At 38.5% G+C, this 12,022-nt stretch overlaps 2 protein-coding genes across 8 annotated transcripts in view; both read left to right on the plus strand.

Moving 5' to 3' along the window:
* LOC107670059 (triple functional domain protein-like) overlaps nucleotides 1-3,441 on the plus strand; it is a 65,880-nt gene extending 62,439 nt beyond the window's left edge. The window contains exons 4-5 of the mRNA XM_016462540.1: nucleotides 1,153-1,267; nucleotides 3,417-3,441. Coding sequence (XP_016318026.1) covers nucleotides 1,153-1,267; nucleotides 3,417-3,441 — 140 coding nt within the window. The remainder of the gene's footprint in view (nucleotides 1-1,152; nucleotides 1,268-3,416) is intronic.
* A 4,061-nt stretch (nucleotides 3,442-7,502) lies between these two features.
* LOC107669652 (triple functional domain protein-like) overlaps nucleotides 7,503-12,022 on the plus strand; it is a 50,360-nt gene continuing 45,840 nt past the window's right edge. For 5 of the 7 annotated variants that reach the window (XM_016461999.1, XM_016461983.1, XM_016461989.1 and 2 more), the window contains exons 1-3: nucleotides 7,595-8,050; nucleotides 9,137-9,259; nucleotides 10,665-10,856. In XM_016461999.1, the coding sequence (XP_016317485.1) occupies nucleotides 7,676-8,050; nucleotides 9,137-9,259; nucleotides 10,665-10,856 (690 nt within the window). In that variant the 5' untranslated portion in view covers nucleotides 7,595-7,675. Of the gene's footprint in view, nucleotides 8,051-9,136; nucleotides 9,260-10,664; nucleotides 10,857-12,022 lie in introns of all 7 variants that reach the window. The other 2 variants (XM_016462016.1, XM_016462025.1) reach the window with 1 other exon arrangement.

Consider the following 12,022-nt stretch of genomic DNA (forward strand, 5'->3'; position numbering starts at 1 on the left):
TTATAAAGAATATCTCTTTGGGTTTGAGACTTTAGTCTTTGCAACTTTAGGGATCTTATCTATTCACAAACCGCTTGTAACACTCCAAAGAGAAAGGAAAACTTGAAATCGCATCATATGACCCCTTTAAAATTTGTTGGCTTTGTTACAAAGTAGAGCTTTTTTTCGAAAAATTGATTTTTCGATTAATCGTTTTTTTAAATGACATCGATTCGATATCGATTCTCAAAAGCCACGAATCGATCTTTTCCGGGATTTATTTCAGCACATTAAAAGCATAATAGGACCCCTTTAAATGATGACAGTATTTATTAGAAAAACAAATCTAGGTAAACCAGTCAGCCTCACTAGTCAGCTAGTTGGTTGTTGGGTGACTACTTGACCATCCTGGCCCACTGGTCTTGACTCGTTTGGATAAAACTAAATTGTACATAAATGTACAGATTTCTGAACTTAAATTTAGATTTATTCAGTCCATTTTCCTTAGCACACTTATAAACTGAACATTTTTCCCAGACACTAAAAAGTTCATTCAGAGACACTTATTTCAAGTGTCTAACCTCTTGAAAAGTGATTCAGAAGAGATTTACAGTTATGATATCAAATCATGTAACAGGGTCTCGTCTTGAATGATCTCACAGTTACTCCGAAAAACGGTCTGTGCTGTCATTCAGTATTCTCTAAAGAAAGACAACTGCTCTGAAAAACATTGACTTGATTTAACGGTAACATGATTATTTCAATAATGACTGACTGCCTGATACTGTCAACAACAGGTTTTGAATCTGACTCTCCAGTCCAGCAATGTGCTGCTTTTTACAGCTCCAGTGTTTTTCATTCTTGGTCCAGTAGGAAAAACAAGGCTGTACAACATATTGAATGGACTGTACTTCCTGCCCTTTTAGTTTAGTTTGTGCCATATGCTGTTTTGTATGCCGTCTACTCTGAGTATAGCCTGATAAAGACATTAAATACCAAATTACCCAAGTGACAGGTAAATGTGCACCAAAATATAGAGTATTTGATGTTGGGATTATGGGATATAAGAGGCATTTTAGTAAAGTAAAGCCTATTTCAGTTTTTATTCGCTGATTTAACGTCTTTCCCTTTCTGTCGACCCTCTTTATCACTCCTGCATTGTTATTTCTCCAGGGGGCAGGGACAAGCGCGGCGGTCCAGTTTTAACATTCCCATCACGAACCAACCATGACCGAATACGACACGAGGATCTCCGCAGACTCATCGCCTACCTCGCCGGCATCCCTAGGTATTGACGCACTCACTGGCTTCTCAACTAGAACGAGCTCTGCCCACCAGGAGCATATGAACTCCTTTAGTATGTTTTAAAAAACATCCCAGGATGCACCTGCTGGGCATTGTTGACTGCTTTTCTTTCACTATCCGTTCAGACTCATTCCTTTAAAAAGAACAAAAGCAACTGGATTGGATCTGGCAAATTGTGCAGTGGATGTGCCAACCGTCCTGCTGCTTACCGCCATGTTGTTTTCTTTTCCTCATAGTTGGGCGCATTGATCTGTAATTGACCTGTGAACTAGAGATGCTGTGTCTCTTCATATGTGATCTTTTGTTGTGCTTATAAAAATCGAATGAGGCAGGCCAAGTCTGCACTTCAGCTCAATTCTTCTAAACGGCTCTGCCGAGCAGTCGTGCTCTATAAACATGTTTGTTTACGGAGCATGAGGGTGGTAAATCTGGTACTGTGCAGCTACAGAGTGTAGAGCACATTGTGACCTTCATGGGTGTTTCTTTAAGTGCTGGCACTTTTATCCGTTGGGTTGATTTTTATTATAACACATTTCATACATGAGCATCACATTAAAACATTTGATCACGCCTTCATTTATTTTTGATACTTTTTAAATTCCTTGTATCTATCTATTTTGTTTCAATCTTTATGCAGAGTCAGATTTTAAATCATAAAATATACAAATTTTTAGAATCTATTAATTATTAATATTTTTAATAGTTTTATTTACTATCCACTCTAATGTTGTCATAGTTATGCTTGAGATGAAATATGAGGCATGTGGTGTGTGCAGAAAATCAAGCTTTTGCATTTTTCTGTCATTTAGAAATTAAGCTGTCATTTTTTCAAATTATGCAAAGAGTTGTGAAAATATGATTTGTGTGTGTAGGATGCATAAAATGCTAGCTATGAAATTATACATGGCAAGATATAGGAATCTGCTATTTTGTTCCAAAAATGTTCAAAAGGTCATTTCCTCCACAAAACGAATGGTGAAATTATGTGATGAAAGGGACATAACAATTAACATAAATGACAATGACAATTAGCAGGCAGATAATAAAGTTGTTGAGGAAACACCCCTATAGCGTTTTGCTTCTGTTTTACCCCTTTCTCTTCTCAGAATGGATTTTATATCTGAGAGCAGCATGACTGGATGGTTTATCATCATATTTGACATACTTAATAAAACATATTCCTCAGCCAGTAATACTGCAATGAAGTTAGTCGCTCTATACTTTTAACAGGAGGGAGGGGAATAGAAAGCGAGAGATTTAGATATGAGAGAAACGCAAGAGGGGGCACGATGGGAAGAGTGGTTGGTGGGAAAGACAGCGTGGGAACAGTTCAGCAACTGCCAACAGCTCTTCCTCCTCCTCATCATCCTCACTCACAAACTCTGTCCCCTGCACCCACACAGTCACACCAGAGAAAGAGAGAGAGATCTACAGTTACAAAGCAATTCCCCTAGAGATAAAAAAGAGAAACACACAAAAAGATGGGAAGAGATGTATCATGATCAAGAGAGAGAGAGCAGCAGCAGTCGTCTTAAGAGATGGAGAGCAGGCGAGTGTGCAGGAAAAAATAGGAGGGCGAGTGAACCAGTGAGCGAGAGAGAGAGAGAGAGAGAGAGAGAGAGAGAGGGGAAAACAGTGTCGCAGTCGTACAAGGTTGTGTGTTCGTCTACAGCTCGTCATTACCGACAGCTCCTCGATTAGACACTTTCTGAAATGAAATCGGACAGGCAGATGTTTGACTGACAGCTGTGTGAGACGCGCTCTGGATTTCAGAGTAACGGACTGATGCGGTGTCACAGAGCTTTTAAGACAGGTAGAACACTGACAGATTGGATACTGAAGTCCTTCAGCTCTCTGAAAGCAGCTCATTTGATAGAAATTTGCAGCTGGGCTTAATGGGTAAGCTCTGCCATGCATCCCTCCCTCTGCTCTCTGCTGTATGTGCATTGATTTTTTTTATTTTTTTTTTTGATAAGGGTAATCATTTTTTCCCCTTATTTTTTGTTCCTCCAGTTGCATTCGTGCAGCGGTTGCTTTCGTTTTTTAGCTAGGAGGATGCACCATAGATTATGTAATGCAAAGAGGATTGAAGTTCATATTTTGTTCTCTCTCTGTTTTTCCTTGTCATCCAGCGAGGACGTGTGCAAACATGGCTGAATCAAATCGTGAAATCAAAATCGTGAATCGAATTGAATTGTGAGTTGAGTGAATCGTTACATCCCTAATAAAGACCAGTCGGGATCTGGTATGTTACAGTGACATCATCACTGACAGTTACGCGTCATGTCGGAATTACCGTAATTAAAAAAAAAAAAAACCTCTTGAGATTCTGCTCTGAGCTTCACGTCACATCCTTGGACTTGTTTCTATGGCAATGTTCATAACACCAAAAAGATCAATGTGCGGCTGCTCTGATGTGAATGACAGTAAATTCCTTACTACATCAGTTCTGCTCTATTTTCTCATGTGAAATATTGAAGAAAAAATAAAGGGCACCAGGTAATAGTGTTTGTAACAGTATATAAAACAGAAATATGAAGAGGTAGCCAAAGAACTACCTTTAACTAATGAAGCTGCTGCCATTTAAGACTCCACGACAGTCAAATGGGAGAAGTCGGAGCTTTCCAGTACAAGGAATTAGAATTTTTTGACGTAATATGAATTCAAAAAGCCTTATTCACACTGACAGTGGTTTATTCCAGTTCCTGTTGCTAGCTGGCCTATTGGTATTGTCGCGGGGTGAATGAGAACACAGACTCGGTACTGATAGAAAGAGCCCCGGAGGGTGATTTATTGCCCACACACTGATCACACGTGCTCGGAGGAATGGTGCTCGGTGCCCGTCTCAACGTGGTGCTCGTGGGGTGAAGTGCCGTGGTACAGATCCCTCTCCTGGGGTGCCGTCGGAGTCTGTGAATAAGGAGAAACAAGCATTAATGTCGCCTGGAGCTCCGGGGTGCCTTCCCGCTGGTGTCTCTTCTCCTGGCTTTTATGGCCAGCGGGAACGAGCTCCAGGTGCGCCACTCATCACGCACAGGTGTTGTGCTTCTGTGATCAGTGTGGCAGCAGCGTTTCCAGGGCGACGCTGATCTGGACTCGGGATACTCGCCACAGTATTGATGGGCTGCACATATGTGATCACAAATGGGATCTATTGCTGGTAAATCTAAGATGTCAACCAGTTTTGGACAGTAATTCCATTTTCTTTCTGATGAATACTGAACATTCTGTTTGCATGTTAACTGCATCATATAATGAACAAGCTACGCTATCTTTACTCCCATTGGTAGCTGCCGCATCACTTTACTGCTCATTTGCATAAAGGTAAAAAAGGTTTCTCAGCTTTGTTGAGTTGTTGACCAAGTGATTCACCAGCATCAGTAGCGATTGTTGTCCATAAACATCATTAACTCTCATTGAAAATGAATAATTTCCAGGTACTTTATCACTGCCTGAGTGAACTCCTCGTAAAGTCAGTGGAAATTTTCAGACTTAAATCTAAAATGCCTTAAATAATAAAAGTTTAGTAAAGTGTTGTTGTAATTAACTCATTAAAATCATTTAGTTAAATGTATAAATATAAGATGCAAAATATCATGTTGCCTCTGCAACTAACTGAAATAAAATAAGCTTAAGATTAATTGACAAGACTACATAATTTCACAAAATGGAAGTGTAAACTTAAAATATAAAAAAGCGTAATTTATTAAAAATATTAATAAATGCTATAGTATAAATGTAATAAATTAATATAATTTAAGCATTAATATAATAGATAATATTAAATAACATTGTATCAGAAAGGCTCGGAGGAAGTGAGATTTACTTTGGCCAATCACAGGTCAGCATGCTCTTGTCAGTCGCATATATTCCTCAATTTGCCCTATTTGGCCGCTTTTCTTCCCTCACAATACTGTGATATTGTGCATGAATTGCAGTGGGAGGATCAGAAGCACTCCTACCATCTGGTGGTCCATGTAAGTCCAAATAAGTGTTGAGCACAGCACATGATGAAATGTTTCTGGTGGGCAGGGTCAGGGAATTTGTCATAGGAATGGCTGCAAGCTCTCATCTCGCCCACTGCTCATGACATGCCACATTTCTCATAATTTCCGAATAACAAAATATGAGCAGAAGGCAAAAAAAGCAAATGCAGTCCATAACTCACATTATTCTCATTGCAGTTAATGGACTAATGGGCAGCGTGCTCATGTTGATGTGTGTCTGTGAAAGGCTGCAGATGCCTGTATGACAGCAGGACTTGAATTGATGAATAGGTTTAGACCGCATTTACCTTGAATTCACAAAAGAGGCGCACACCTCCGCTCTCTCCTCTTTCACGGCTTTGATGAAGCCCACTCGTGCACATTTGTTTTCTTTTTTCTGTCCTCCCATCTATTCATTTGTAGAAAGAATAACACACTATTTTTTAGTTCTCTTGGAGCACACAAACAAAATGTGGTTAAGAAATAAAGAATGGAAGAGTGGAATTTTTTGACTCTGTCTTAATTTTGAAACACACTTGTGCTCATATCAGTATTGTTAACTAAATCTAAAATCTAATCTAATCTGAAAATATTGCCGAAATAGAATGTTTAAATTGAAGTACTAATATTACTAAAATAAAGAAAAAACTAATAAAATGACAAAAGCACGTGAAAAATGACTCAAGCTTAAACTAAAATTAAAACGGTAAAAGCTAATTCAAAATATTAATAAATAATAGCTATACATAATACGAAAATAACATTCACTCAATTTCTCAAGCCTATTTCTGTGCCAGTTTTCCCAACCAGGTATGAAGTGAAAAAGTGACATGCCATAAAAGCTACCTCTTCCATGTTTATTCCAGTTTTTTCCCTAACCAGTCGTGAGACACGAATGAACATCATGGGAGTAAATGTTTTGGTTTAACTCGTTCTGTGTAATTTCTGTCTAATGATAAAATCCATGCATCTATTTTCATGAAAAATGTCTCTTTTAATATAAGACGTGCATTTCCATTCCGCTTAATGATTCCCGCGTTCACATTTTAATGTGATTTTAAACTATTTATAGGTGCATCTCAATAAATTAGAATGTCGTGGAAAAGTTCATTTATTTTGACCTGTGTCCGTTCTTGAACTGTTTCGTGCATTTCCACAAAGGTTGTTCCGGGCCAGAACTGACTTCTCTTTGTTTATTTAATTATGCCATTGCTAATTAATTTGGTTACTTGTCTTTAACGATTTAATGTTTGAAATTTATATTAGTCTAGTTGTTTTTTTCTGTGGAAGAAAGGTACTAAAATGTGTAATAATTGTTAAATATGTAAAAATGTAAACAGGGCAGTCATATTTTATCAAATATTTTTCATTAATCAATGCTAATACTGAAAAATTTTACAAACAGGCTGCTGACAGGACATTTTATAGATTTCTGCTGCATTAAGGCCCGTTCACACAAATGATGGAAGGGACAATATCATAGTATTCACTTACAGAACCATTTTATCCAGCTGACGAACAATAAAAACATTGGCAGCCAATCAGAATCCACTCGACTTCAGCAATTAATGAGGCAGATGGCGTAACTGCAGCGTGTGCTTATAATAAACAGAACATTATTGTGCAATAATGTGGACCAACGTGGAATCTCATTGGTTGAAAACAACATTGATATTAAACATCAGATATGTTCTGATTGGATATGGTTGTTATGCCACAGTTTCACTTTTAGCATGAATTTGTCGCTAGACACTTGATGCATGCTTGGAGCATAGCGAAAGCCAAAGTTGATTATTTTAACGATTTTACCAATTTGGTATGCATGCATATACTGTTGTATACAGATTACCCGAGGCTCTTTCCTGCTTCAGGTAGTTCAGAGCTGGTTTGTGTTACTGCGGTGCTGGTGGTGACGATATCACCCTTTCTGACACCCTCAGGCTTCATGCTGGGAGTCTGTCTTGTCTCTAGGTAGTTTGGACCTCAGGCGGTCCCTGAGTGCCTGTATGAAATTAGATTTATGCCCCCGGTTAAAAATAGCAGTCCCACCTCGCTGGTCATTAACGGAGCCTGGAACGGCTGCATCAATTGACGTAGGATTTAGGGCATTAGAAGTCATATTGTGCATTCTAGTACTGTGCATATTGATTAATTTTCATATTCCACCCACATCCTTTCTCTCTACCCTTACTGTCCTTTTCTGGTTCCTTCCATTCCTCCATCACACCCACCTTCAGACCACCATGGTTTCCCTGGAGGGCTTATCTAAGGTGGTGGACCCATCCCAGTTGACGCCCGACTTCGAGGGCAGCCTGGACTACAACCACGAAGAGTGGATTGAGATCCGCGTGGCCTTCGAAGACTTCACAGGCAACGGTCGGCACCTGCTCGCCCGTCTGGAGGAGATGCAAGAAACGGTCACACGTAAAGACTTCCCGCAGGACTTAGAGGGAGCCCGGCGCATGATAGAGGAGCACGCAGCCCTGAAGAAGAGGGTGATGAAGGCTCCTGTGGAGGAGGTGGACAGTGAGGGCCAGAGGCTGCTGCAAAGGATTCAAAGCAGCGAGAGCTACACTAACCGAACTGTGCCAGTCCCGCCAGGGCAGAGGGAAGGACAGGGACAACCCAACGCTGACACCCAGGGCCTGGTGCCCCGTATTTCAGCCCTACTGGAAAAACTGCACAGCACCAGGCAGAACCTGCATCAGGCCTGGCACGTCCGCAAGCTGCAGTTGGACCAGTGCTTCCAACTCAGGCTTTTCGAGCAGGATGCTGAAAAGGTGAGATCCACACATGCATACCTGTATAGACGCAAAACTTTTTATATAGAGGTAAATCCATACACAGGAATTACTTTGTTGATGAATAACTTTTCTTTTCTTTTCTATTTTCTTTTCTATTTTCTTTTATTCAATTTTTTCTTTTCTTTTTTATTTCGTTTTCTTTTTTATATTTTATTTTATTCCGTTTTATTATTATTATTATTATTATTATTTTCATTGATTTTATTTTATTTTTTTATTTCATTTTATTTTATTTAGTATTTTATTTATTTATTTTATTTTGGGATTTGGTCAAGTGGAAATTTGATGTTATGCAGCAAGTTGATAAAGCTAACTTGTGTAGAGTGCAGAATATGCTTTAAATCAGTGGTTCTTAACCTTAAAGGTTCCCTGTTGTTAAACACAGTTTTCCAACCTCCTCACCATTTAGTATATTTTTTATGTATTTATGACAAAGCTGCTTGTTTTTATTAAACTTGCTTTATTAACAGAAACTGGAAGTATTGATATATTAAGTGAATTAACCATAATTCATTTTGTCATCCAGATGTTTTAACAGCTATATGTTCTAATAGGCCAAAAAGGACATTATTTCATATTAAATCTTGAATTATCTATTTTACCGTTTTCATTTATGTTATGATTAGATTATTTTAATATATTAATAATTTATTAATTGAAATACTTTTAAGTCATCCTGAGTCCCCTTTGGAAGTTTGTTGGGGCCCTGGCCCCCTGGTTGAGAGCCTTTGCTCTAAATTGAAGCAAACCCTGTGTTTTTATTCTATCAGGATCTGCGCACATATTTACAAGTTCTCACTAATTCGTCTCAATGTTTCTCATAGTGGGTGGAAGATTTGCATGTTGCTAGGAAACCAGCAGCTATTCTTTGCTCCTGAGAAACGGGTCATTTTTATGATTTTCTATTTTTACTAATTTCAGCTGTATGAACACAACGATGCACGTGCCAAAACATTCACCCAATGGGATATCTTGCATTACACACATACACATACACTTAACCTGCTTCTAGTCAAACGTGTGCCTGACGTGTGTGTGTGTGTGATTGCTGTGTCTCTGCAGATGTTTGACTGGATCATGCACAACAAAGGGCTGTTTCTGGCTGGATACACTGAGATCGGCAACAACCACCCCCACGCCATGGAGCTGCAGACCCAGCACAACCACTTCGCCATGAACTGCATGGTAAGATTTCAACTAGAATTTTCACAAAAGATCAAAAATGTCACTGCATCACTACATGCATCCTGTATCCTGTAATGCCCTCACAGCATTTCTTTTACTAACCGACCAAACTAGTTTTTTTTCTTCCATTTAAGCAGTGTAATGGTGTAATGGTTTTAGTTTTTACAATGTAAGCGCCGATTCTTTATTCAGTGATGGTGACTCATCGTATAATCAGAGATGGAGCATAGAGCATGATCCACCTAAGTGCTTCCTGTTTGGGTGGCTGCCCACCAGCTGTGGGCCCTGTTAGGGGCATCCTTTAAAAAGCCCCATTACTGTAGAGAGAAGTATTGATCACTTCCTGTTTAAAGAGGCAGAAAGAGGATGTAGGCATATTGAGCTCTGACAAGTCTAAAAGTTTAATGATAGCATTAATTTACTTTTTATGTTATAAGCCATTATAAAGTATTTTCAAGAACCTTGTGGTTAATGTTTCATCACTGATTTTTTTCCCCCTCCTCATATCAGTACCTTTCAAAAGTTTGAGGTCTGTGTAGGATATTTGTTTCTTTAAAAGGAGCCTCTAATGCTCTTCAAGGTTGCATTTATTTTATTAAAAGAACAGTTAAACGATAATATTGTGGAATATTATTACAATTTAAAACAACTGTTTTTAAAATGCAATTTATTCCTGTAATAATAAAGCTGAAATTTCTGCAGTCCAGTCTTCAGTGTCACATGATCTTTCAGAAATCATTCTAATATGCCGATTTGGTGCTCAAGAAACATTTCTTATTATTATCAATGTTGAAAACAGTTGTGCTGCTTCATTTTTTTGTGGAAACCATGATGTTTCTGCCACTTTTGCCTTTACTGTCACTGGCTGAATTGAAGTATTAATTTCTTAAAAAAAAAAATCTTACAGACCCAAGCTTTTAACTGGTAGAGTATCTTTAAAGTCCCCGTGTCACTTTATTAATAATAAGGGTTACTTGAGAGAAAACCGAGACAAGGAAACAAACGCATGTTCATTTTCAATGAGCAGTCTTTGTTCATGTTCAGACTTACGTTGTGCTTTATTGATCAGAAAGTAATCAGACTTGCACACTACTGATCTTCTCCTGATGGTTGACTTGCATATTAAACAGACAGGAATCTGCTGGGATGTATAGTGTTGTCCTCTAATAGCAGTGTTAAGTGAACAATCCATTCTGAAGCAGTTTTCAAAATGTGATATTGTGAAAGGACATCAGTTTGAATTAGTGTTTCACTGATGATAAATCTCTGGTTGGCACTATGAAGTTTTATGTTATAGCCAATAAACAATAAATGGCTAATATTAAAATTCTATACTAAAAACTTTAATCATTAATCATTTTGTTTTGACATTGTGTTTGGTAGTAATATTTTCCGTCTCCCACAGAATGTTTACGTAAACATAAACCGCATCATGTCGGTGGGGAACCGTCTGCTGGAGGCGGGCCACTATGCGTCCCAGCAGATCAAACAGATCTCAGGTCAGCTGGAGCAGGAGTGGAAAGCCTTTGCTGCTGCGCTGGACGAGAGGAGCGCCCTGCTGGAGATGTCTGCTACTTTCCACCAGAAATGCGACCAGGTTAGAGAGAACGCTTGCAACATCTTTTCTTAATGAAAACTGATACCAATGAGCGCTCAGCAGAGAGACCAGTGTATATGTGTGAGAGTTTTCATAATTACTTCTGGAGCAAGAGAAAAGAGGAATGGATTTCACATGCTGTTAAAAGTGAGTGATAATCAGACTTAGGCTTTGATTCGTTTAGAATAACAAATGAATCATCAGCAAGATCATTTCAGAAAAGAGAATGCAAGATCTGTCTTAAAGGGGTCATATGATGCTATTTTAAAGATCATTATTTTGTGTATTTGGTGCAAATTTGAACATATGGGTTGTGCTGTTCCGTTGTAAATAAATCTTAACCAATGATTCCTAATTGCATCTACTTCCGGAAGGCCAAATAAAGTGCTTTTGCTTTCGCACTGAATCACACAGCGTCTCCCTGACATGGCTGCATCAACACTACTGCTGTTCCTGAAACCACGCCACCTTTCTTTGCGTGCACATTTGGGCGGCATTATGCTAATATTTTATTATAAATATTATAATCTTTGCAACTTTACAGATCTTCTTTATGCACCAAGAGCTTGTAACACTTCAAAGAGAAAGGAAAACTTGAAATCGCATCATATGACCCCTTTAAGACCTCGTGAACTGCCTGCCACCTACATAGGCAGCTGCCTTCTAAGGTCTTGAAACCTCGTGAGTGGTTTCTCATAAGGCTTTAAATAGATGACAGCTTAATATGCAAACTTACAACTGATTTTGAAGGAGTTTGATGGTAGCGTGTTGCTAAGCTAACAGCACAATACTCTAATAAGCTTAAAATACACAAATATTGAGTGAAAAACAATTATTCTGAGCAGTTTTATAGATGTTTTTAATAATCAAATTTATTTCTTTACTAAGCCCTTTATTTGGATTGTCAATTCACTAGTCCTTCATGAAAGTGAAATAACACTCATTTAAAGGGGTCATATGACGTTGCTAAAAAGAACATTATTTTGTGTATTTGGTGTAATGCAATGTGTTTATGCGGTTTAAGGTTTAAAAAACACATTATTTTCCATATAATATACATTAATGTTGCTCCTCTATGCCCCGCCTATCTGAAGCGTGTCGATTTTTACAAAGCTCATCGTTCTGAAAAGTGAGGTGTACGCTGATTGGCCAGCTATCCAGTGCGT

This window comes from Sinocyclocheilus anshuiensis, unplaced genomic scaffold (assembly GCF_001515605.1).
Source record: "Sinocyclocheilus anshuiensis isolate Anshui unplaced genomic scaffold, SAMN03320099.WGS_v1.1 scaffold253, whole genome shotgun sequence".
In the NCBI taxonomy this organism is placed as follows: Eukaryota; Metazoa; Chordata; class Actinopteri; order Cypriniformes; family Cyprinidae; genus Sinocyclocheilus; species Sinocyclocheilus anshuiensis.